This window comes from Mytilus galloprovincialis, chromosome 7, assembly GCF_965363235.1.
Source record: "Mytilus galloprovincialis chromosome 7, xbMytGall1.hap1.1, whole genome shotgun sequence".
NCBI classification, from domain to species: domain Eukaryota; kingdom Metazoa; phylum Mollusca; class Bivalvia; order Mytilida; family Mytilidae; genus Mytilus; species Mytilus galloprovincialis.
In genome coordinates this window covers 9756235-9780067 of record NC_134844.1, presented here as the reverse complement: position 1 = coordinate 9780067, position 23833 = coordinate 9756235, and the positions used below count along the sequence as shown (strand labels likewise).

The 23833-nt window shown below is 31.2% G+C and overlaps 1 protein-coding gene across 1 annotated transcript in view; it reads right to left on the bottom strand.

Annotated features, from left to right (window-relative positions):
- LOC143084118 (uncharacterized) overlaps positions 1 to 23833 on the bottom strand; it is a 68052-nt gene that overhangs the window by 39508 nt on the left and 4711 nt on the right. Inside the window, exons 6-33 of the mRNA XM_076260525.1 lie at positions 23517 to 23726; positions 23128 to 23170; positions 22273 to 22436; positions 20073 to 20246; positions 19312 to 19524; positions 18778 to 18820; positions 17809 to 17972; positions 17407 to 17571; positions 16782 to 16991; positions 16350 to 16392; positions 13667 to 13839; positions 13235 to 13408; positions 12528 to 12737; positions 11762 to 11965; positions 11046 to 11216; positions 10288 to 10506; positions 9760 to 9802; positions 8590 to 8753; positions 7750 to 7923; positions 7285 to 7494; positions 6842 to 6884; positions 6414 to 6568; positions 5501 to 5683; positions 4553 to 4765; positions 3612 to 3654; positions 1935 to 2095; positions 1313 to 1489; positions 551 to 763 (exon numbers count right to left, since the gene is read on the bottom strand). Of these exons, the coding sequence (XP_076116640.1) occupies positions 551 to 763; positions 1313 to 1489; positions 1935 to 2095; positions 3612 to 3654; positions 4553 to 4765; positions 5501 to 5683; positions 6414 to 6568; positions 6842 to 6884; positions 7285 to 7494; positions 7750 to 7923; positions 8590 to 8753; positions 9760 to 9802; positions 10288 to 10506; positions 11046 to 11216; positions 11762 to 11965; positions 12528 to 12737; positions 13235 to 13408; positions 13667 to 13839; positions 16350 to 16392; positions 16782 to 16991; positions 17407 to 17571; positions 17809 to 17972; positions 18778 to 18820; positions 19312 to 19524; positions 20073 to 20246; positions 22273 to 22436; positions 23128 to 23170; positions 23517 to 23726 (4359 nt within the window). The remainder of the gene's footprint in view (positions 1 to 550; positions 764 to 1312; positions 1490 to 1934; positions 2096 to 3611; positions 3655 to 4552; positions 4766 to 5500; positions 5684 to 6413; positions 6569 to 6841; positions 6885 to 7284; positions 7495 to 7749; positions 7924 to 8589; positions 8754 to 9759; positions 9803 to 10287; positions 10507 to 11045; positions 11217 to 11761; positions 11966 to 12527; positions 12738 to 13234; positions 13409 to 13666; positions 13840 to 16349; positions 16393 to 16781; positions 16992 to 17406; positions 17572 to 17808; positions 17973 to 18777; positions 18821 to 19311; positions 19525 to 20072; positions 20247 to 22272; positions 22437 to 23127; positions 23171 to 23516; positions 23727 to 23833) is intronic.

Genomic DNA, 23833 nt, shown 5'->3' with positions numbered 1-23833 from the left:
GAATATATGATACATATAATACAAGGTATGAGATGTTGACAAAATTTTTGACTTTCAGTTAATTTTTTATAACTTAGACACCATATATATTTTTTCAAAGTGAAATTCACGTGAAAATTTAAAGTGAATTTCACGTGAAGTTAACGTGAAATCCACGTGAAGTTCATGTGAAATTCATGTGAAACTAATGTGAAATGAGATTCACGTGAAATTCATGTGAGCAAAATTTGGCTGTGTATATAACAATACACAAAAACATCCATTTTTCTGCAATATATTATTAGTATATTATATGTTATCAACAAATTAAGCATAGGTAAAAAATAAAATCAATATACTGCCTTTAAAAAGTTACTAATACATTACATTAAGCTGAACATTTCCAAGAATTCTGTTGTTTCTAATCAAGGTGAAGACATGGCCATTGAAATATCGGCAGTGTGAAATATTACAATCATGTTTAAATTGTATATACAAAAGGTCACATAATAATATGTTTAGCAAGTAATACAACTATGACATAGTAATTCAATTTTGAACAAGAACATACCCCACTTATAATTGAGGAGTTGTATTTCATGCTGAAAGTCCTCTATAGTGACAGTCATGGTATATAGACATGTATTGAGGTCAATAGAGGTAAATAGTGACCTCCTTAGTAGGTCAGACTGGACACAGCATGTCATAGAGCTACATGTGGATGGTATGTGACAGGCTATATCACCAGTGAGATCCAGTCCTGTTTTGGTCAGGTTAGAGCATTCTGTAAAATATAACAATGCATCTATAGATTGGAATCAGAATTTCAAAAGATACATTACGTCCCTCAATATTAGAATTTACTCTCTGTGATTACAGTTTGAATTCTCTAACAAATTCTAATTCAGTTTTAATAACTATGGTCAAAGAGTATGATATCAGTATACTAGAATATTCAAATTTAAGATAATACAAGTGAAATATTCTTTACTTCTTCCATATAAATACACTTACTAAATTAAACAGAAACATGCATTTAAAACCATTCTTAATCATTCTTCATTCCATAAAATTATGATTTTCATATCAAACTGAAATATTATTCCAAAAAAGCATTTGTAAGAAAATGCTTTTTTCCAGTACTTTAAAAGCTATTTTTTCCAGTAGTGCATACAAAAAACAAATTATTTAATAGTGAGAAATGAGAGAAACCTATAAGACCATTCAGCAATTATTCCAAAATTTTCATCTATTAGACATCAATTTATCAATTATACTATTGTAAAACTATGTATATCAACAAATGATTCTTAAAAGTGGTCTGATATTTTACCGTTGGTCCAACCCTTCACAGCCAGGCTGTATGGGGGTGTTGTTAGGTCACATCTACTGGTAGGTCCCATGTAATCATTTAGTCCTAGGTCCATAATCAAATCACTGGCTGTTACATCAGTGGTCGGAGAAGATATTGTCAGTCCTCGATCTGTCAACCATTTTGTTAATGAAAATGCTAAAAAATAAAGAAAACAAAATGATAAACAAATATGTAGACATCATCAGATAATCCACTGAAATGGAAGGTGAAAAATATGTTTGTTAAGCCCAAATATTTGACCTTCCAGTAGGTGACCAATGAACTCCATGATGAGTTGTTGCAAGGGTAAATATATTATTCCTGAAAAAGTTGGTATGCATTGGCCTTAAAGTTTCCACTGAAAGTTGAAAGAAAGTGCAAGTATGGCATTGACTTAAAATAGATACATGCTGATTATAAAAAATTACTCAATCCTTTATAAGTAAACTGAAAACCCCATGTAAAACAGATTGCTTATATAGTTGATTCAATAATTGCATTCTTAACCAAGAAAAAAATCCTTATAAATAAGAACAAAAAATCTATAAAGTTGACAAAACTCAGGTTGAAGCATATGCATTACTTGGAAGCCTATACTTACCCTTATCCAGGAATCCCTCATCTGTACAAGTTGTCTGATTGAGGATTGTATTGTTGAAGACCTGTACATTTATCTGACATGGTCCTCCTGTCTCGTAACACACAGATATATTAACATTCAGTTTATAGGCTTTCTCCAGGCTCAGCTTGTCTATCTGGTATCTGCAAATAAGAAAACAAAAACATTTTCAACTGTATTCTACACATTAAAATTTTTCGTTTTATTCAATAACTTGGGAGTTCTGTTTGTTGTCAAGTATTAAAGGGGCACTAGCTACGAGAGATATAAAAAATCTAAAGTTTGATTTTTTTCTGTTCAATCAATAATGAAAGTGAAATAGTAAAATAACAATTCGCTTTTTGCAGCCAAAAAGGTTCAATTTTGTCAAATTACGCTAAGAAACATTGATAAATAGTAATTCACTTGCAAGTGAATGAGTCGACCTCTTTAAATCCGTATTCATGTGAACTTCAATTTAACCCCTACCTAGAGATTAACAATGCATGCATTGTACGTGTACTGGTTAGTTAAAGAAAAGTATGTCAACAATGAAAGTGAAACTACGGTAAATCATTTGATTACTAATTCGATGCACATAAAATCATTCTTATACGGTTAAAAACAATGAGAAACATCTATTTTAAATCTATAAAATAAAATCAAACAAATCTATACAAATTCAATTGCACGTGTTGGTTTAATCTATTCATATCTTTATTTATGTTTACATCGCTTATATGGTTTTACATTGTTATAAATCAAATATGAGAATTTGAGTAAAATCGGTGACCATGACTTTGACAGCTAGTGCCCCTTTAACACCTTATTGTGACTCATTTCAAACATATACACAAAAGTTTTGTAAACTTTAAATTCAGAAGTGTTAAGGTGGTACCCAACACTTTAGCTAAAATTGATTTGGGTCGTTTAATTTTCTTAAAATTTTGACAAAGTATTTACTTTGACCCTTTTACAAAAATATCAAAATATCAAAAAATTTGAACCAACCGTTTTATCAGAAAAATTGCACTGGGTATATAGCAGTTTTACAAACACTTATTTTGATCATTGAGAAGCTTTAAATATTCTCTTAACAACACAACGTAATTAAACGTTGAGCTGATTTTACAGAGTTATCTCCCTGTAGTGTTAGGTACCACCTTAAGCAAGGTTTCCATGTTTGTAATAAAGGGTAAATAAATTGTACTAGGAGATAATCTTGAATAAATGTACTTTAAACTCACTTACAGAATAACATTTTTTGCACTAAATAAGTTAGACACTGAATATGGGGAAGGACTAACATGTTTAACACTGCCACATTATGTATGTATGTGTATGTGCCTGTCTCAAGTCAGAAGCCTGTAATACAGTGCTTGTTGTTTGTTGCTGTATTACAATATTTGTTTTTTGTTCATTTTTTTTTGTATATAATTAGGCAGTTAGTTTTCTCGTTTGAATAGTTTTACATTTTTCATTATGGGGCCTTTTATAGCTGACTATGTGGTATGCGCTTTGCTCATTGTTGTAGGCTGTACAGTGACCTCTAGTTGTTAATTACTGTGGCATTTGGTCTCTCATGAAGAGTTGTCTTATTGGCAATTATACCACATCTTCTTTTTTTATATTCTAAATTGTCTACACTATACAGAAATATGTTTTAACATAGGAACTTACATTAAGTTTACTATTCCAAACATGGAGAATGTATTCTCAATACCTGTAACCAAATAATAACAAGTAATTATGTTTCCTGTAAACATTATAAACATTATTGTTTTTAAAGAATTTTAAAGTTATTACAAAACTCATCAAGAAACTCTAATGTTTTGGAATTGTCAATATGAATGTCTATGAAAATTGAGATTGTATAAAATTATTGAGCTTAACTTCTTATTTTTTATAAATAAGTTATTTTTATATATGAAATTAATTATTACTTATTTGACCTGCAAGGGTGTTCAATGTAAATGTTTGTTCGGGTTTTTCATATCATATATAACTGAAGAAATGATGATGATTGTTTAACATTCAGTGGGGAATCAAAATCATATTCAGGACAAGACTATTTTTATAATATGATATGAATATGATCCCTGCTTAGAATACTTCTTGTCCAAAATGCTGACTTTTAAAATGCTAGTTTATAAGTTAACAGTTTGCAGGAAAACATGTCACCCTACCAAACACATTATTCTGACTTTCGACTGACTAGTCTTTGCTTTTACTTCTAAATTCTTCATGTTCAGCTGGCAAGCAGCAACACCAAATTTCCTTGGTTTAACCCTGAAGGGGATCAAAACCAGGAACTACCCCTTTTGAAGGGAGTATGATACCATCAATCCATGGAGACAATTATTTGAATTATTGACGATTTTGAAAGATATATATTCAGGCAAAGTTGGCTTTAGATGAATTTGGCTATTTATTTTAGGTATTTTTGACATATAGCGCTTCAACGGTTTTGGTACTTATACATCTTCGGATTTCAAATATTTGGCTTTGAGTGTTTCTGATGAAGGTAAATCTAGAAAAGCACTTCGAAACGCAATAAATTATTCAACGCGTTGTTTTCAATTTTTTATTAATCTAACATATCAAACAAATATATATCTTACCATATGGAACCTCATTCAGTCTGATGCTTGTCTGTCTTTCTCCTATCTGTACATGTAGGGTGTTTCTACAGTCAATGATGCTTAGAGAAGTCTGGATGGAGGTATTAAGTAATGGTGTATCGACACAACAATCCAAGGTCGTACAGGAAGTTGGTATTGAACATACTATACCACTTCCCAATATATCTGGAACGCTTACATCATTAACACATTCTATAAAAAATAAAAACAATTATTGTTAATTCAGAAACTAATGTATTATTGTGAATCTTTTGATCAAAAATGCAAAATTCTATTCAATATGATGCATAAAGTTTTTGCAGGAAAATCACCACAATATGAAAAAAAAAAACAATCTTTAAAAGCACATTAAACCTATAATATTAATGTAAGATCAGGATCAAAATAAGCCTATCATCAGGGAGGGTGGTAAAGTGTTATTTTTCTCCAACATGTTTTGCCATTTTTATTTCACATGCAGTTGTGAAAAGATTTGTTATCCACTGTGTTTTGTGAAATTGGTAAAAAAACATCTACGTGCAAGAAGTTTTTAATTGTTCCTTCATTGTGAAAAGGCAATTTTATTTTGCCTTCTTCCGTGCAGATACCCCCTTTACACCCTTCATCAGGCAGCTTACAGTAAAAAATATTTCCTTTATAGTTCCCATTGAATAAGTACATATCCTTGTTATATTTTAGGGATAACATATTTGTTATTACCCTCATCCAATAACATTTGAAAACAACCGTTTGCTATTTCCTTACAACCACAATAAATGGATATCTTTTGGTTATTTTTTTTGTTATTTGGTTGCTGTCTTATTGATGTGTATCCCACTTTTCCATTTATTCATAATATAGTTTTATGCATACTCTTGGATATATCTATAGCTAAATTAAGTTTTAAAAGTTAAATCCTGTTGAGGAACAATGATAGGGTAACATTACCAGAATTCCAGCCATTGTCAGTAATCATAAATTCACTGGACACATTATAACATTGTTGATCAGACAAGAATCTAGATAGTCCTAAATCTTCTCTAAGTTGGAGAGCTGCCCATTGTGGAAGGCTATCTGATCCTACTGGTCGGGTCAAGTATTTTTCTGACAACCATTTGGTCAATGAGAAATCTAAAGAAATAGATGCATAATGGATTAAGCCTTTAACAGATATAATAGTGATCAATGCTAGTTTAAAATGTTATTAAAGTAAACAATGAATCACCATCAAGTTTATGCACTTTCCTGTCTTCTTTACATTTCCTTTGTCACAATACTTATGCTTTTATTTAAGGAATGACTGTAACATTTTTTCTGTCTATGAAGAAATAACATAAAAAATTTGGTGCACACTGAATAACGAGCTACATTTTTTATGTTATTTCGAAATGAGACAGAAAAAATATTACAGTCATTTCTTATAATTTAATTCTAAATTCAATTTCAAACCGTAAAAAAAACGTTGATGATGTCACGGTCACATGACTAAATTATGTCTATGGGGTGATAACAAAATAACGTCAGCCAATCAGAAGACGTGTTACATCAAAAATTAAATTATATCTTCTTACATCACAGTTAGAACTGTTGTTTAATGGCTTTATTTACACATCTGGTCAACCAGTGTAACTGACATTCATAAAAAAAAACCTCAGGATTGGTGTACATTAGCATCAAAGATCAGTGCAAGTTCAAGCAGCTATTGCAAAAACTTATATTTGCAACTATTACCTGGTCAACAGAAAACAGGAAATCTTGCAAACAAATAATTCAACCAGAATTTAAAAAGTATTTTCCAATCAAATATGATAACAGCTTGATAAAAATATACCAAGAATAAGTTAAATATATGTACACAAACCTTTGCCTGCCGACCAATCACACTTCGTTTGTGGTAATTTGACATTACTTAGTACAGATGTACTAAACACACAAGGTCCAGTTGTTTCAAAACAAACATGTAGATCAAGATTCACAAGGTAACTGTCTTCTGATTCTAGATTATGAACTGAAAAACTAAAAATAAAAATAAAAGTCTGGTATAGTGCTTAAAATAACAAGTCATTTCCAAGGTGATATGTTACAATGTTAACAGTATTTCAACTATAAAGAAAAAGAATAAATTATTGCCATTTTCTGCTTTATTTACTGAAGATATTCTGGAAAACATATCACTGCTTTTAAAATAATGTTTAGGTTGAATGTATCCATAAATTAATTATTAAATGTATCTGTTTGTTGTAGTACAATGTGCTGATGTAATAAATCTCATAAAATAATGGCACTTACTCTGCTCTCAGAACTCCTAACAAGTTCAACTGTTCTTGAGTTCCTGTAACAAAATATATTATTAATCCTCATTCCTTAGTCAAAATAGGTTACTCCAAAACAAACAGATACTATCTTGCTTAAAAATGGTACAAGATAAAACAGTAAACAAGTCAAATCAAAACATTTATTGAAGCCATTTTAACAACTGATCAATCCAACACCAGTTATTGAAACCTGTAATTTCTGCTTGGTAAAAGTGAACTAAATTTTGTTTACATTTTTTCTGTTGATATTATTTTTGCAAATCTAATTTATAAATTTATAGCTGTAATATGTGAAATATTTCGCCATGAGTCCTTCAAGACAAATCAATGATGGTATAGGTTTTGCCATACAATGCTCATTCTACAAAATTAATTAACTTCAAATAGCCTGATCAAGTGTTTATCATTAAACCTTACCCCATGTATAGTTAAGAAGTGACACATCCTTAGTTAGTCTTTCTAGTTGTATCGTCAGTTTCTGTTGGCAGTGGTCTATTGACAAAGAAGCCATTAAAGTCCTGCCTACTTTATCTACATCAATACAACAGTCCACAGTAGAACAAGTGTAGTCCAAATAACAACTTAATGGGTCCGTCAGGTCACTGAGAGTGACATTCCTAGTGCATACTGAAAAAACAAAACATCAGTTATACTGTTGGCATGGTAACTACAAGGTGAATCTTAAAGGTCAATCAGACTGATGTTCCTACTATATACTGAAAACACAACACATTATTTGTATTGTTGGAATGGTATCATAGTGAGTCAGTTGGGTCACTCAGAGTGAATTCCTTGCAATAAATGAAAACACAGATTCAATACTTAGTACAAATTAGACAAAAGGCATATGAAACATTTTTTGTATATTGCCAAAAATCTTACAGTTATTCCAGCCTTGTTGTGAAGGTGAATAAGGATTACTGGATCTACTACATGACGGAGATTTAAGGTAGTATGATAATCCTAGATACTGGAATAGTTTGGAGGCCATGTTGTCTGAGAGCTGTGATGCTGGGGGTATCATGTGATCTGTCATCCAATCAGACAAGGAGAAATCTACAAGTGAAAATTTGTATCCATTAGCATAGAGTGACTTTTTCAATTCAGGTTATTTACAAGCATGTTTTAATAAATTGTTTGAAACTTTTTCTAGGATTTTTACCCATGATGCATTATTACTTATCTATTGATTGACTGTTTTGCTTCAGAAAATAAAATGAGTTATATCTTGGTAATTATGAATCACTTTAAATAGTGTTTTTACAAAGAAAACCCTACTGGTGCACAGAAATGCTCTGGTTCCGACCATCTTAAATATGTAGAGTTAACTTTTAAGAAAATATATAGAATTACATAACAGCAAAAAATACTGACAAAGCCAGAAAAATACCCCAGACAATAAATGAACAAGACCAATGAGAACAAAGGCACAAACCACATAATAGTGCCACACAAACCACATAATAGTGCCACACAAACCACATAATAGTGCCACACAAACCACATAATAGTGCCGCACAAACCACATAATAGTGCCACACAAACCACATAATAGTGCCAAGTTAAATTTGAAAGAGCAACAATGGAAACTAAAGTTAGGGTAGTAGGAATTTCCTTTAAACCATTTTTTTTTCAGATTGTACCATATATGTTCTCTCCCCAGCACTAGTTTCCCATTCACATTTTAGAATTGGTTATAGTACATTGTGAGTTTATACTTACTTGCCACACTGAACCCAGTGTCCCAGTCACATTGTAGCACTGGTAGCAGCACATTGTCTAGTATAACATAGTTCTGTTCACATGATTCCTGACTCTCTGTACATACTGATACATTCATGGATATCATGTAGGCATGCTCCTCACTAAACTTCTCTATGGCATACCTGCAGAAAAGTCACAGTATTTTTTTCACTTACATGTATGTTTGTTTTGAAGACAATTTACTTTTATACATGGTTATACATAAAGGTTTCATAGTAAATTAAATTTGACTGAACTCTATACTGTTGACAAGAATTTGGCAGTCAGATTTGTGTTGTATTAGTCATTCTACTACTATTCAGGTCATCCATGTTCTTCTTTAAAACAAATCAGATTTTGTGTGATATAGATATGTAAATAACCAGTATTCCATTTTTTTAAAACAATGTAAACTGTTTGTGTAAGTAAAGGTAAATCCATTGAAGCACACATTATACCCAGGTAATGCACTAACAAGATAACTTCATTTTATTCTTCGCAATCTGTTTATATAACCTCTTTAAAATATATTCTTTTTATCACATACCATTTATTTTATTTACGTCATACTTAAATTTGTCATTTCTATTTTTAAAAGATATGTTTGGGTTTTTTTTTAATTACTTATTTTAATTTTTTTTTTTTTAAGATATGAAATATCCGGATAATTTTAAACATTTTTAACATTTTATTATGTTTTTTTCAATTTGTATTTGTTAAATAGATATATATTTGTATATATAGTGTCTCATAAGCCTTTCTAGGCTGGGTATTTGTCTTATTTTATTATTGTGCAATGTATATTATATAATCTGTATAAAAAATCTGTAGACAAGTATGTGACACTTTAATAAAATAAATTATTTATTTATTTTATTTTACTAACAGAAAGTGAGGTAACCAATTATAGAAGTAAATTAAGAAATTCTCTTACACTTGTACTGTACAAAAAAACACACACTCATAGTTGTGATAAGTCCTTAGATAAAAATACGACAAAAATTATGAAGGCATCAGCTTCTGCAGACATTTGTTTTCTTAAAACATCATTTTTCCAACACACGAGTAATTAACATGTTATAATATGTCTAATAGATTTTTTTAATAAAAACTTCATTTTTCTAATCACATTAAATGACTAATACTCACGAGACAGTTACTACTCCTGCTATAGAAAACTGGCTCAACTTCCCTGCAAAATATATTACTTCATAATAAATGCTTTTATTCTCAAAGGAATTTTTTTTTTTTTGCTTTAAACAAGCCCATATATTACCTTATATTCATCAATTTAAAAACTAAAAAGAAAAGCATTTTCAATTTTTGATATTTTGACTTAATTTGTTGCTATCATATTTTCTTATCAAATTTGATACACATCAAGACAAAACAAAAATTTCTCTAACAATAGATTGAAAATACATTTGTTTAATATAAATTTCTTATTCTTTAAGATAGACCTTTAAAATATAGCTGAATAATTATTTGACATGGGAGATAATTTTAAAATGTTGGTAATTCAAGGGGAGATAATTAAACTGGAATATTGATATTTCTTAATATTCCTCAAACAGTAAATAAATATAGAAAATGAGGGTTCAAAAATTTGTTTTTATGTTTTGATTTCTAATTTCCAATAAAATTCTAAAAAAAACCACAATCTACATTAAGACTCACCAAATTCATACTTGGCCAAAGATATATTGTGGATGTAGTTATCAATTCCAACACTGACCACAAACTGACATGGGTCCACTATAACTCTGGTCTGGAAGTCTCTGTCTAACTGGTCAGCATGTAGACAACATTCCATGCCAGTACAAAGGGAGGTAATCTGACAGGGAATTCCAACATCAGGTGTAGACGTCCAAGATACAGTTGTATTAAGAGGACAAGCTGAAATTCATTTTTAATCATATAACTGTTGCTGAATTCTAAAATGCCTATCACAATTTAAATGTGAAGCTTAAAAATTCTTTTGGAAATAATGTATGACCACATAGACAATGATAGATGTTATCATCATTTAAATCTCTTCAACAATAAATGAAGATCTAGAAAAAATGCGATAGAATCCTGAATTTAATTATTTTTCTTATAAGTTTTATTGTAAATTTGTCTAAGCTAAGTTAAGACAATTGTGTTTGACAAGAAAATATATGAGACTCAATGCATTGAATATTTTAACTTGAATTCAGATTCATCTATCTCCAAATACCAACATCCTAGATCAGAATGGTCATAATATTTGAACAAAAAAGGTAAAACCCGCCAAAACCTTTCTTATATGTAAATGTCCATAGCAGATTAAAAATTTACAATGATTTACAGAACAATGCAAAAGTATGATTCAAAAATCCAAAGATGTGTAAAATTGGAAATTCTATAAAACACAACCAAAGGAGTACAATAATTGAATATCATATAAATTGTACCATCAGTCCAGACAGTCTGGTTGAACATGGCCGTATTCTTCCCACACTCCTCCTGCTGTAGATATGGTGAGATTCCAAGTTTCTCAAACAATAATGATTTGCCAAAATCTGGTAAAGGAGCATAGGGATTCATCCCATTGTGTGAAGCTTTCCAGTTTCTTAGTGAAAAGTCTGAAATGAAAACATGAATAAAAGTAACACTTTACTAAATTTGGGCATTCAACGCACTTTAATTAAACATTTGATCTAAAATTTTATTATTATTATTATTGGGGTTAAGTAACTTAATTTGTTACACACCTGAATATAAATATATAGTTTTTATACTTACTAACTATTATTGGGTTTAAAAAACCATCCAGATTAATTGCTCTGCTTGAAAAAAATTGAGGAAACTATTTTTTTTCCCCCCATCAACATTTCACCATAAAAATTGTTTGTTCCATCTACAACTTGAGCTAGTTTCAATTGAAAACTTTTATTTGCTGCACATCGTGTGAAAAATGTAACATAGTTTATCCATGTCTAGGGAAGAACTCAAATTGATTGTGAGTTATTTATTTTAATAGTAATATAATTCATGATTTTAACTACTAAGATTATGAGCACATTAGACAATAGGCAAACTTACAACATAACTGAACATTAAACTTCAGAAAATATTCTCCACTCCAAAATTCTAGTTTTTATTCAAATTTCTTACAAATTAAACTTACTAGCAATATAGTAACTGTTGTCCATAACACATAAGTCTTTAGGTAATCTGGTTTTGTTAAGAACTATAGTTGTATTACAGGGTTGACCGTCTTCAAAACATTCACTCATATTGAGGCTCACAACATAAATTCTCTCCCCTGGTAAATCATTTATAGTGAAGGACATATGGAACACACCAACTAACCATAAATCTTCTTTCTGGCCTAAAAATCCAATATAAACAATGTCAGGAATAAATATCAGTAATTGTATGACATACATGTAGGACATTAAGTGCCACATGTGAAACAGGATCTGCTTACCTTCTAAGAGCAAATGAAATCATCCCCAGTTTTTGGTCGGGTTAAAGTTGCACAGTCTTAAGTTTTCTATTTTGTGTTTTGTGTACTATTCAGAGGCGGATTTAAGGGGGCCCCCCCCCCCCTTTTTGGGAAAAAATTTGGTTGCTTATATAGGGAATCATTGAAGCATGACTGGAGCGGGCCCCTTCTTAGGTCAGTCAGTGGGCCCCCACTTATGTAAATTTCTGGATCCGCCACTGCTATTGTTTGTCTATTGGTCTTTTTTCTATTTTAACCAAAGCGGTGTCTGTTTATTTTCAACATATGAGTTTGAATGTCCTTCTGGAATCTTTTGCATCTCTTGACATCTTAGACAATAGAAATTGCTGTGACATAGTCCAAGCTGTGCTAACAAGACACTTTTAAAATTTACTACAATCAATCAATCAGATTTTTATATATAATATTTTTATGTAATACCTACCCCATTTGTAGTTAGTGAGGGAGATGTTTCTTCGGAACTTCTCTATGCCTACTATCAACTCGTATGAACATGGATCAATATGTAGGTAAAATCCAAAGGACCTTGGAATGAAATCCATATCGACACAACACTCGATACTGGTACAGTCATCCATCAGGTGACAGGAAGTAGGATCAGGAATGCTGGGCAATGAGACTGATTTGATGCACGCTGAAAAAAGATTTATAAAACCATTTTTTTAATTTATTCATGAATTCACCTTTCATCCAAATAATATAATTCTGCTACAATTCATCTACAATATTCTGTTTATGCCCTTTTTTAATTTTGACACTTTTTGGTACATGTTTGTATATGAAATCTTGAGTATGCCTAATGTAGTTAATCCTAGAAACATTTGAGAATGTATCATTTTTCCTTTCATTACACAACTTTATAGAAGCAGACTTTGCAAAAAAATTGGCAAACCCATATTTCTTTCATACATTAAAAGTCACCAAAAGCATTGTACCTTCAGTGATTGTATATCCCAGATGTTTATATAGTCAATACAATTTGACTGAAGGAATAGCAAGGTTGCAAAATAAAATAATCTAACTTTCCTCCAACCTTAGAATACACTATCATGCACTGAAATAGAAGCTAATCATGTAACAGACCTATCGGAGTAAATATCAACCCTCAGCATGTCCTCTGTGAATACTCACCTTTATTCCATCCATTAGTACTAGGTGTATATGTGTTGTCACTGCGTCTACACTGTTGAGTATTGAGATATGAAGAGATAGTTAAGTCATTGAGTAAGTATGATATCATCCAGTCCTCTAACTTGGCTCCTGGTGCTAGGCCATACTCATTGTACCAGTTGGATAAAGAGAACCCTGTAGTTATAAAGTATAAGATTCACAGAAGGTGAAGTCTGCAGCTTAATTTGTTGCTGCCAAAAACAAATTTGGTTTTAAATTTGTCATTTCAAGGCCTTTTAAAGTTGACTATGCTGTATGCACTTTGCTCATTGTTCATTTGTTAAAATTAATTAGTTTTCTTTGTCAGAAAAACCCAAGACAATAAAAGTTAAACAATTGTCTAGGGTAGTTTCAAATTCTTCTAGTACTGTTCAATCACATGACTATAATTACCTGAGGGTATAGAATGACTTGACCAATCACAATGTTGTTTAGGTAGTTTGGTATTCTTTAATACTGTGAACTTTTTGTCACTGTCACATTGTGGAATGTTAGTCTCGTAGCAGAACATCACCTCTATATTAACTAAATACATTCTCTCTGTCTGTAAGTCCTCTATATTGTACCTATTAACAAAGAAATTATACACAGTTCCTTAAATCAATTTCAAATAAGTTGTTCCTTACTTTTTTTTATTTTTATCTCTCTTCTAATTGAATTGATTCAAGCTGCAATAAAAAGTTTGAAAACATTTTCTAAAACATAAAAAAAAATTCACAAAAAAGTCAAAAAGCTATAAAAAGAAGGGAGAGTTCAGATCTTAACGAAAACAATTAAACCTACAAGAGCAAAGGGTGAAATATATAAGTGTCCACCTATCTACTTTTATTTAGTATATATATTAACTAGAGATTTCTGCATGCTCAAGATTTTCCTTTACTTTTCTGAGTTATGAATCTCCATTTTTTACAGATTAACTATTAAAATATGAAATGAATGCCTTTCATGAACAATTGGATGGAGAATAAGGGTAATATCTTTTCTACTTTGATATAATGTTAATTCTAATATCTAATGCAATTTAGTTTCCTTACACATCTAACCTACAGAGTCCAGTTCTGACCATTCAAATGAGGTCATAATCAGAATGTTAAGAAAATTCTTATCTATACTATTAAACGAGAAGACCTCATTTTGTGTGTCGCTTCTCTTCCTTCCACAATAAATTAATCATCATGCCTCTGAGTTCTTAAGGTAACATGCATAGTCGCATTTGTCATCCATTTTTATGATTATTCAGATTCAGTTATTTTGGGAGAAAAACTACAAAATAGGTGTCCGGATATTGTTTCCGTTATCAGACTGACTTTTAGTCATAGATAAGACTTCCGGTTTTAAACATGCACAAGTACAACCAATCGTATGATAGATAACAAAAATGAAAAATAGATAAGCCAATCAGAGCATTTTCCATATCAAGGTTTTTAGATCGCAACAACCACAACTGTAACACCTCCTTAGAGACAATTATGTTTTCGCGTTTATCCACCTGTGAACTACGATTATACTACTATAATATACAGAGACTCTCTGTATTTTGTCTACTTTTTTCTGAAATATTTACTATCTAAGGGGTCATACCAGTTGCATCTATACTGTTAAACGAGAAGACCTCATTTTGTGCGTCGCTTCTCTTCCTTCCACAATAAATTAATCATCATGCCTCTGTGTTCTTTAGGTAACATGCATAGTCGCATTTGTCATCCATTTTTATGATTATTCAGATTCAGTTATTTTGGGAGAAAAACTACAAAATAGGTGTCCGGATATTGTTTCCGTTATCAGACTGACTTTTAGTCATAGATAAGACTTCCGGTTTTAAACATGCACAAGTACAACCAATTGTATGATAGATAACAAAAATGAAAAATAGATAAGCCAATCAGAGCATTTTCCATATCAAGGTTTTTAGATCGCAACAACCACAACTGTAACACCTCCTTAGAGACAATTATGTTTTCGCGTTTATCCACCTGTGAACTACGAATATACTACTATAATATACAGAGACTCTGTATTTTGTCTACTTTTTTCTGAAATTTTTACTATCTAAGGGGTCATACCAGTTGCATATATATTGAAATAAGTAAAACATGAGGAAACAAGAATGTGTCCATAGTATACGGATGCCACATCGGCACTATCATTTACTATGTTTAGTGGACCGTGAAATGGGGTAAAATCTCTAATTTGGCATTAAAATTAGAAAGATCATACCATAGGGAATATATTTACTAAGTTTCGAGTTGGTTGGACTTCAACTTCACCAAAAACTACCTCGACAAAAACTTTAACCTGAAGCGGGAGAGACGGATGGACTTACGAACGAACGGACGGACGAACAGACTAGAAAACAGTATTCCCACAAATGGGGCATACACATTTATTGTTGAAAATGAAAACTTTAACCTGAAGCCAGACTGAAGGACGGATGAACGAACGAACGGACGAACAGACTAGAAAACATAATTTCCATAAATGGGGCATACAAATTTATTGTTGAAAATGACAGTAGTGATTTGGCCAAAATGAAAGTAGGGTAGAGATTAGAGGGAGGCATGACTTATTCAGGACGTCGGGATCGGGTGTTTTTGAGCTCGGGATTTCGGGATTGATCTTTACGGGATGCAGGAATATATTTTTTTAATTTCGGGATGTCGGGATATGAATTTCGTTAAAATACGCACCTCGGGATTTCATGTTTTTAAGCCCGGGATCTCGGGATCAGGGCCCCTCAGACCACCCCTCAAATGAGCCTTAGTCATTTATACGAGATTCAAATCCTACCGTTGGCATGTTAATAGGGCTCTCAAAAGGAAAAGCACTGATGGATTGTCCTTAAGAAGCACATTTTATTAGAATAATAATGGTCTATAAGCAGTTTCATTTATTTCATGTTTGAAGCGGTGCAAATATTTTAATTTAATTTGACTTTTACCAAATTCTCCAGTCATAATATCTTTTACAAAAATTCATCCTACAACAGTTTACAAGCTGTATATGCCCGCGATTTCGCGGGTGTGTTCTAGTATCATATATAAATATATAACTTCCCAAAAAAAAAAAAATTACTCACCTAACTCTTACAACGCCTTGCATGCTGAAATAGTGATCTTCTCCTGAAAAAAAAATCATAACATTGTAATGTAAAGCATATTAATACAATTTTTCTTATCACATTTTATTCAATCTTTTAATTCTTTCCATTACCAAAACATCAAGACAGAATTATACCTTAAGAATAGACTAGTCCGACAGAAAACCAATCTATCCCTCTGTTGAACTATGCTACTTCAAAAGGAGGCTAGGGTAGTATACCTGACCTAATAATGACTTCACAGTTCAGCTAACAAGCAACCTAACCAAAGATATTACCTTTCGCTACACACTCAATGGAATCCACTGTAAAAGAACAAGTTTTATCCTGAACATGCTTGAAAGATATCCACCAAACATTATCATCTATAATTCCCCCCACAAATGGCTGGAAACATCATAGTCACCTTACCCCATTTAAAGTCATTCAATGTTCTGTTATACATAGTCTTCTCTATACCAATACTGAGTCTGTTCTCACAGGGATCCAGTTGGAACATTACTTCAAATGTCTGTTGTAAGAACTGGTTATAGCTACAACAGGTCAGACCAGTACAGACATCAGAGATGTGACAGGCTAACTCTGGTTTCAAGGTTGGCAAGGTCAGATTCATAGAACAATCTGAAAGTAATCAAAATAGAATACAGTACTTTTGATTATCATGCCAAAAGGTTTATCTTCTGTTTTATTGTTATCCACTGAACCAAATACTTAAGAAAATTTGAAAAACAAAACATTCCAGCAAAAATCATTGAAAAAAACAGACCATCTTAGTCTTATATTTATTAAACTCTTTAAAACATTACACTTCAGATAAAGAGCTCCAACACTATATCAAAGTGGCATTTGGTTTCTCATATATCTGATACAAACTTTAGAGTCATCTTCTGATTTACTTTACTATTAACACAGATGAAGGGAGGTAACAACCTTTATTGGCATACATCAAACACATTTCTTCCTTATTTATGACATACTTTGATAGGGCATCTCTGGATTTATGTTAGACAACTACCTGAACTGACCATACTCTTACCTTGTGACCATCCATTATTGTAAGGATGAACAGCCCTGTCACATTTGTCATCTAGGAAGTAAGCTGCCATATTTGTTTCTTCATACAACTGATATAGCATGAACTTTGGTAGGGCATCTGTAGGCTTAAACCCGCTGTGTGATAACCAACTATACAGGGAAAATCCTAGAAAATAACAAAAATACTTCTGTAAGTAAATAAATGCTTAAGAAATACTTCTTATTAATCCTACTAAACCTAGGTTAATTTTCTTATGAAGACAAAAAAAATTGTTTCAGAAAGGTTCAAAAGATTAATCTTACTACTTAATACTTAATCTATGAATCTATGAGATTCAAAGTCTTTATTAAACATGTGTTTAAAAAATTTAGAATTCATTTCAAGAAAACATATGTTTATTACCATTGATGAAATAATCTGACTTCCATTGACAAGCCTGTTTAGGTAGTAAATGATTCTCAAAGATAACCACATGAGACTCCACAGCACCTCTGGCTTCAAAACTGTTGGTTAGGTTCATGTTGATTAGGTACTTCTTCTCTTCATACAAGTTGTCAACGGAAAATCTGTTAGTAAAATACAGTCAGTGTAAAGAAAATGCCAGATCACTTCTTTTTTAAATTATCTCCTACATATAAAACAAATCTATTAAAGAAAATACAAACAATGCATAAATTTGTAAGTGTGTCCTAAAAGCTATCTGACAGACATACACTCATATATTATGACAATAAGACAGTAGTTTGTTACCAATTATCAATGGTCTATCACAAATATTTATTCTAAAACTAAAGGATCAATGCAAGATGATTGCAAGTACATTTCCTTAATTTACAAGAAAAATCACACTACTGTATGTCATGTTACACCTACTTCAGACCAGATGATGATGGTGATGAATGGCTGTTTGATGTCTATTGCCTCAGACAATATCAAAATATTTTTATTGTGGTTCAGTAGAAAGAATGAAAACTAATATAAACATAAAGAACCAACTGTTTTTAAAGTTTTACTTAAGATAGAAAAAAACAGGTGAATCTGTGAGCTACTGCTCACTGATGATACCCCTGCCACAAGTGGATAATATTAATAGTGTAAAAATATGTAAGTGTTCAGTAAACAGGAAGTTGTCCAGTGATGAATCTGAAAATGCATCACACAGTATAGCTGACTTCTATAAACCCTGAAACCAAATTTCAGAAATCCCTGTATTGTAATTCCTGAGAAAAATGCGACAAAATATATTCATGGGACTGACAGACTGACGGACTGACGGAAGGATGGAAGGATGGACAGACAGAGGTAAAACAGTATACCCCCTTTTTTTAAAAGCGGGGGTATAATAAAAAAAATAATTATGTATAGACTTACTCTATCAGCATAACTCCATACAGGTCAAAATATTCCTGTTTTCCTGAAAGAAGATTACACAAATTAAAGATGACATAAACATAGCAATAAAGGGACATTTACAATTGCCTTAAATTTCATTAATTTTTTCAAACTTTGATAATTTTGAAATATTTTTTTATCCCTTGAACATCCTATTTGTATATATGGAATGATAAAATGGTCTATGAGAAATTAAAGTAACTTTTATTTGTGTTGAAATGTCTATATGTCTTTTGCTTTTTCTGTTCTACAGTTGCTGTCTCATATATATATAACCCACTATAAATAAGAACATGTGGTATGAGTGCCAATGAGACAACTCTTCATCCAAGTCACTATGAATAAAAAGTTAACTATTATAGGTCAAAGTATGGACTTCAACAGCCTTGGCTCACATCCAACAGCAAGCAATAAAGGGTCCAAAAACAACTAGTGTAAAAAAATTCAAGCAGGAAAACCAACGGTCAAACTTTTTTATTTATTTGTATGCAAAACCAATTAGGTTTTACTCACCCCACTGGTAATCGAATAAGGTCAGTTCAAAGGTCAACTTCTCTATCCTGACGGTCAACATAAAGTCACATGGATCTATCTTGACCTCTGCCTCCATGGAGGTACTGAGCAGTCCTATATCCATACAACACTGGACATCTGTACAGGTTTGATCAATATAACAGTTTATATTGAATGGTAGAGCCTTCAACTCTGACATGTGGGTACTACATTCTGTAAAATATTTATATAATTTGTATCAAATCAGTGATCACTGTACATGTTTTAAGAAATGAGAATCTTCCCAATATATTGCATACGTAAAAATAAGAGCTTGTTTGGCTTGGAAGTTTAATTTAAATAGAATGATATGATTAGAGCAAGTTGGTAAAAAAAAAAAATCCATGTTAAAATTTGAAAACAATAACAATAAATTCTAGGTGCTTTGCAGAAGTAATTTATGTCCTCTTTGGCTCAATACATACTTTATATCATGGATAACACAGAAAAGGTGAAAAAATATCATTATCTCATAAAATCAGATGAAAATTAAGTATCAATCTTGCATGTGCTAAAATTAAATGTTTGTTCTGTTCTTTAATGCTTACTTAAATGCCAACTATGGGCTTTGCTCATTGTTAAAGGTCAAATGTTGACCTCTAGTTGTTAATTTCTGTGTCATTTGGTCACTTGTGAAGAGTTTCTCTCATTTACAATCATACAGCATCTTCTTTTTTATATGAAGCAGATGGATTGTGTAGTCAGATTATGTTTAAACTAACCTGTTCTCCACCCATTGAGAGGTGGACTGTACGGGGAGTTATATCTCTGACAAGCTTTGTCACTGAGGTATGGAGCTATACCTAAAGTCTCCTTCAGTTTAGATATTTGGATCGGAGATAATGCACTTGTAAGGTCAATACCATGCTCCTTTCTCCACTCTGACACGGAAAACTCTGTCAAAAATAAGAAATAGTGGTCAAATTTGTTTGGAAATAAAACCATGATTTTCTCAAAAATACAAGTAATTAACATTTCTGAACAACTTACAGTAATAATGATTCAAAAGTTTTGTTAAATGTCTGTATTCAATATATGTTTCTTTAAATTATCAAAGTTGATATATTCAAAGTTCGTATTTATTGGCCCAATTACAGTTTTACATAGATTTTTTTTTTTAAAAGAACCATAACATGCAAAATAGATAGGGACTTAAAAATCCAATCTACACCTTTTAGAGATTTTTTAAAAAGGAAACATACAACAAGGTATGATTTAAATGTCATAAAAAATAAAGACCTGCAACAATATATTATATATAATTATTTTTTTGCCTTAATATTACTCAGTAGTCAATGACACCAGATGGTATCATATACAGTATTTAAGGAAGCTGGCTTGTCATGTTTTAGATTTTTTGTCAGATTTTCGGAATCATCTGGTTTTATCCATTTGAATGCCTTGAAAAAAATTGCCTGGTGACCCCCATTTTTCTTTTTGAAAATCTTTTACGGGCCTTTTTCAAAAAATGTGGATTTTCTTGTACAATCAATATTTCTAAAAAAGTATAAATATTTTTATCCAATTTTAAGATACACCATTTAGTTTTTGGTGTGTGTAACAAGTTCCAGCAAATTCAATATGAAATTTAGCTACAGAAATTGCTTCCAGTGGGTTTCAAAGGGTCCAAAAACCCCAAAATTGCTTGTACGAAATTGAAAAACTATTCTTTTTTAAATGCTGGTTTTAATACCCAGCGGAAATTATTATTTTTCTTTTGTTATTATAAATATATAGGTATCACTGCAGGTATGTATACACAAATACAGGGAATTATTAGATTTTATTAGCATTTTTTTTTACTTTTCATTTCGTACTTAAAAAAATGTCAACTACATAACACAAATGAAATAATGTTGCCAATAAACAACTGATTATATCCCTTGTAACTAAGGAAGTGTTCTCTACTTACTCTTCATCCTCTGATGACGTGCTTAAAGTTACAGGATGACATCATTGATTCATTTCATTATAGATTAGTTTTGGTGAGTACAAATTACTCCGTAATTTTATTCTATGTCAACTTTGTAACGGCAAAAACATTGATAAATTTTGGCATAAATATTTTTTTTTACATAAATCATTCAAAGTCTATAATATTGACTCTAATTCAATAAAAAAACATTTATCTGGTAGTATTAGTGTCAAGAAAAACATCCAAAAACCACAAATAGGTCAACTACATAACGGTCAACTACATAACGTTGTGTAGTTGACAAAAAGCGTTATGTAGTTGACAACGCTGAATTAAATTCACTTTAAAATATGTTTCTAAAAAGTGTTATTTTAACCATGTTAACTGTTTTGAAAAAAGTGTGATGATTTTTATGGAAATATATATCAAGCAAAATGTAAATATTCTTAAAAAAAAATTAGGGACCGAAACTAAATCCGTTATGTAGTTGACATATGTCCCATACTTGTTTCTATGTTATTTTTTAAAATATTTTTGTAGTAGCATTTAAGATTGCATACATATTTTTATTTCAGGTTGTATTGTTGTTAAACTATTCAATTTCATATATTAAAGTTGAAAATTGAATATTTTTTTGTATTGTTATTTCACAACTGAAATATCCACATTTTTTGAAAATGACCCTTACATGTATAATGATAAGCCATCTGTAAAAGTTTTATAAAATTTTAATTACTTTTTAACAGTTTTTGAGAACTTCAAGTTGTCAATGATAAAGCTATGAAAAGTCAAGAGAGAATATTTTCCCGCCAAAATTTCAATGGCTACTATCTCGAAAACAAACATGGTGACCTATATATTTTTTATGCTCTTTGGATTCCTTTATTAATCCCCTATCTATATAAACTAGTGTTTTGAAAAGTTAATTACTTTGAAACTGAGAAGGGAACTCCCTTAAGGCTGATACATGTATAAATAAACAAACATCAAAAGTTCTCAACTCTTACTTGGATTAACAAATCCAGTCTGCCAATCACAAGGTTTCTTTGTAAGTTTAGTGTTAGAGAATATTGCTTGTGTAAACATGCATGGTTCTGATGATTCAAAACACAAACTGATGTTCAACTCTATCATATATTGGTGATCACTCTCTAAGTCATAGATAGCATAGCTGAAATAAAATGTAAAATTATTACTGGATAGATCAAAATTGTATCTTGATATCTATCATATTACCCTATGTTTATTTCAATTGTTTTCTGAATGTGGAGATCACTATTTCTACCACAGGTTTGTCAGATTCTTTGCAAGCTAAATAAAACATTCATGTATTTCCAGTGACAAATGTTTCAGATCAATAAAAATTCATTCGAAGACAATGAAATACATCTATAACAATACGGGATTCCTCTCATAAATTTACAAATAAAATTGATCATAAGTTTTGATCTTATATGATGAGTGTTTTTACTCTTATGTTTTTTAATAAAGAGAAGAATGTTTGAAATAGGATTTATTTAGATTTTGAAAGATCATGAGAGATAACAATTCATGATTATATCTGCATACATGCAGTTATTGTTCAGTGGTTGTTGTTTGTTGATGTGGTTCATAAGTGTTTCCTGTTTCCTCGTTATTTTTATGTCCATTAAACACTTGGTTTTCCTGTTCAAATAGTTTTACACTTGTCATTTTGGGGGCACTTTATATCTTGCTGTTGGGCCAAGGCTCTGTGTTGAAGGCCTGTACATTGACCTATAATGGTTTACTTTTACAAATTGTGACTTGGATGGGGAGTTGTATCATTCATACCACATCTTCTTATATCTAACTATTCATTTAACAAAGATAAATATACTTACTCTAGACGGAAAACTTTATCCATGTACAGTTTGTGAGCAGTGGCTGTTAAATAAAGTAGGTAAAACAAGATTAATAACCTATACTTTGTGCAAGGTTTCAAAATATATTTACTTTGATAAAATGATATATATATGTGGAATAATGGTGTGTTTTTTTCTAACAAGTAATCCCTAAATATTTCTTTTAATAGATTGATTGTTGGTTGCTTAACGTCCAGTGGCAATTCCTTTTAATTGATAAATGCGCAAAACTGAATGTCAAATATCCTTTAAATTAAATTGTTGTCTTGTTAATTGTATTTAAGATAAAATTATAAATAAATGCAGACTTGCTTTGCTTACAACTCTATTTTTATCTAGAATCTTTTAAAAATGGACAGAAAACTTACCCCAGTCAAAGTCATACAGGGATACATTAAACATGAGGTTCTCTATTCCAATGGTCAGTCTCTGGTCACAGGGGTCCAGAGTTAGGACAGTGTTGATAGAATGACCTATAATGTCTACATCTAAGCAACAGTCCACAGCAGTACAAGATGACAGCAGTCTACAAGACATTCCATTCTGAAGGGATGGTATCACTGTTGTTACAGGACATTCTGTTTTAAGAAAGGAAAAGCAAGTTAATTTAAGAAAATATAAAGACACATACACAACTATATATCACTATTCAACAGAAAATCCTGAAATTAACACGTTTCATATA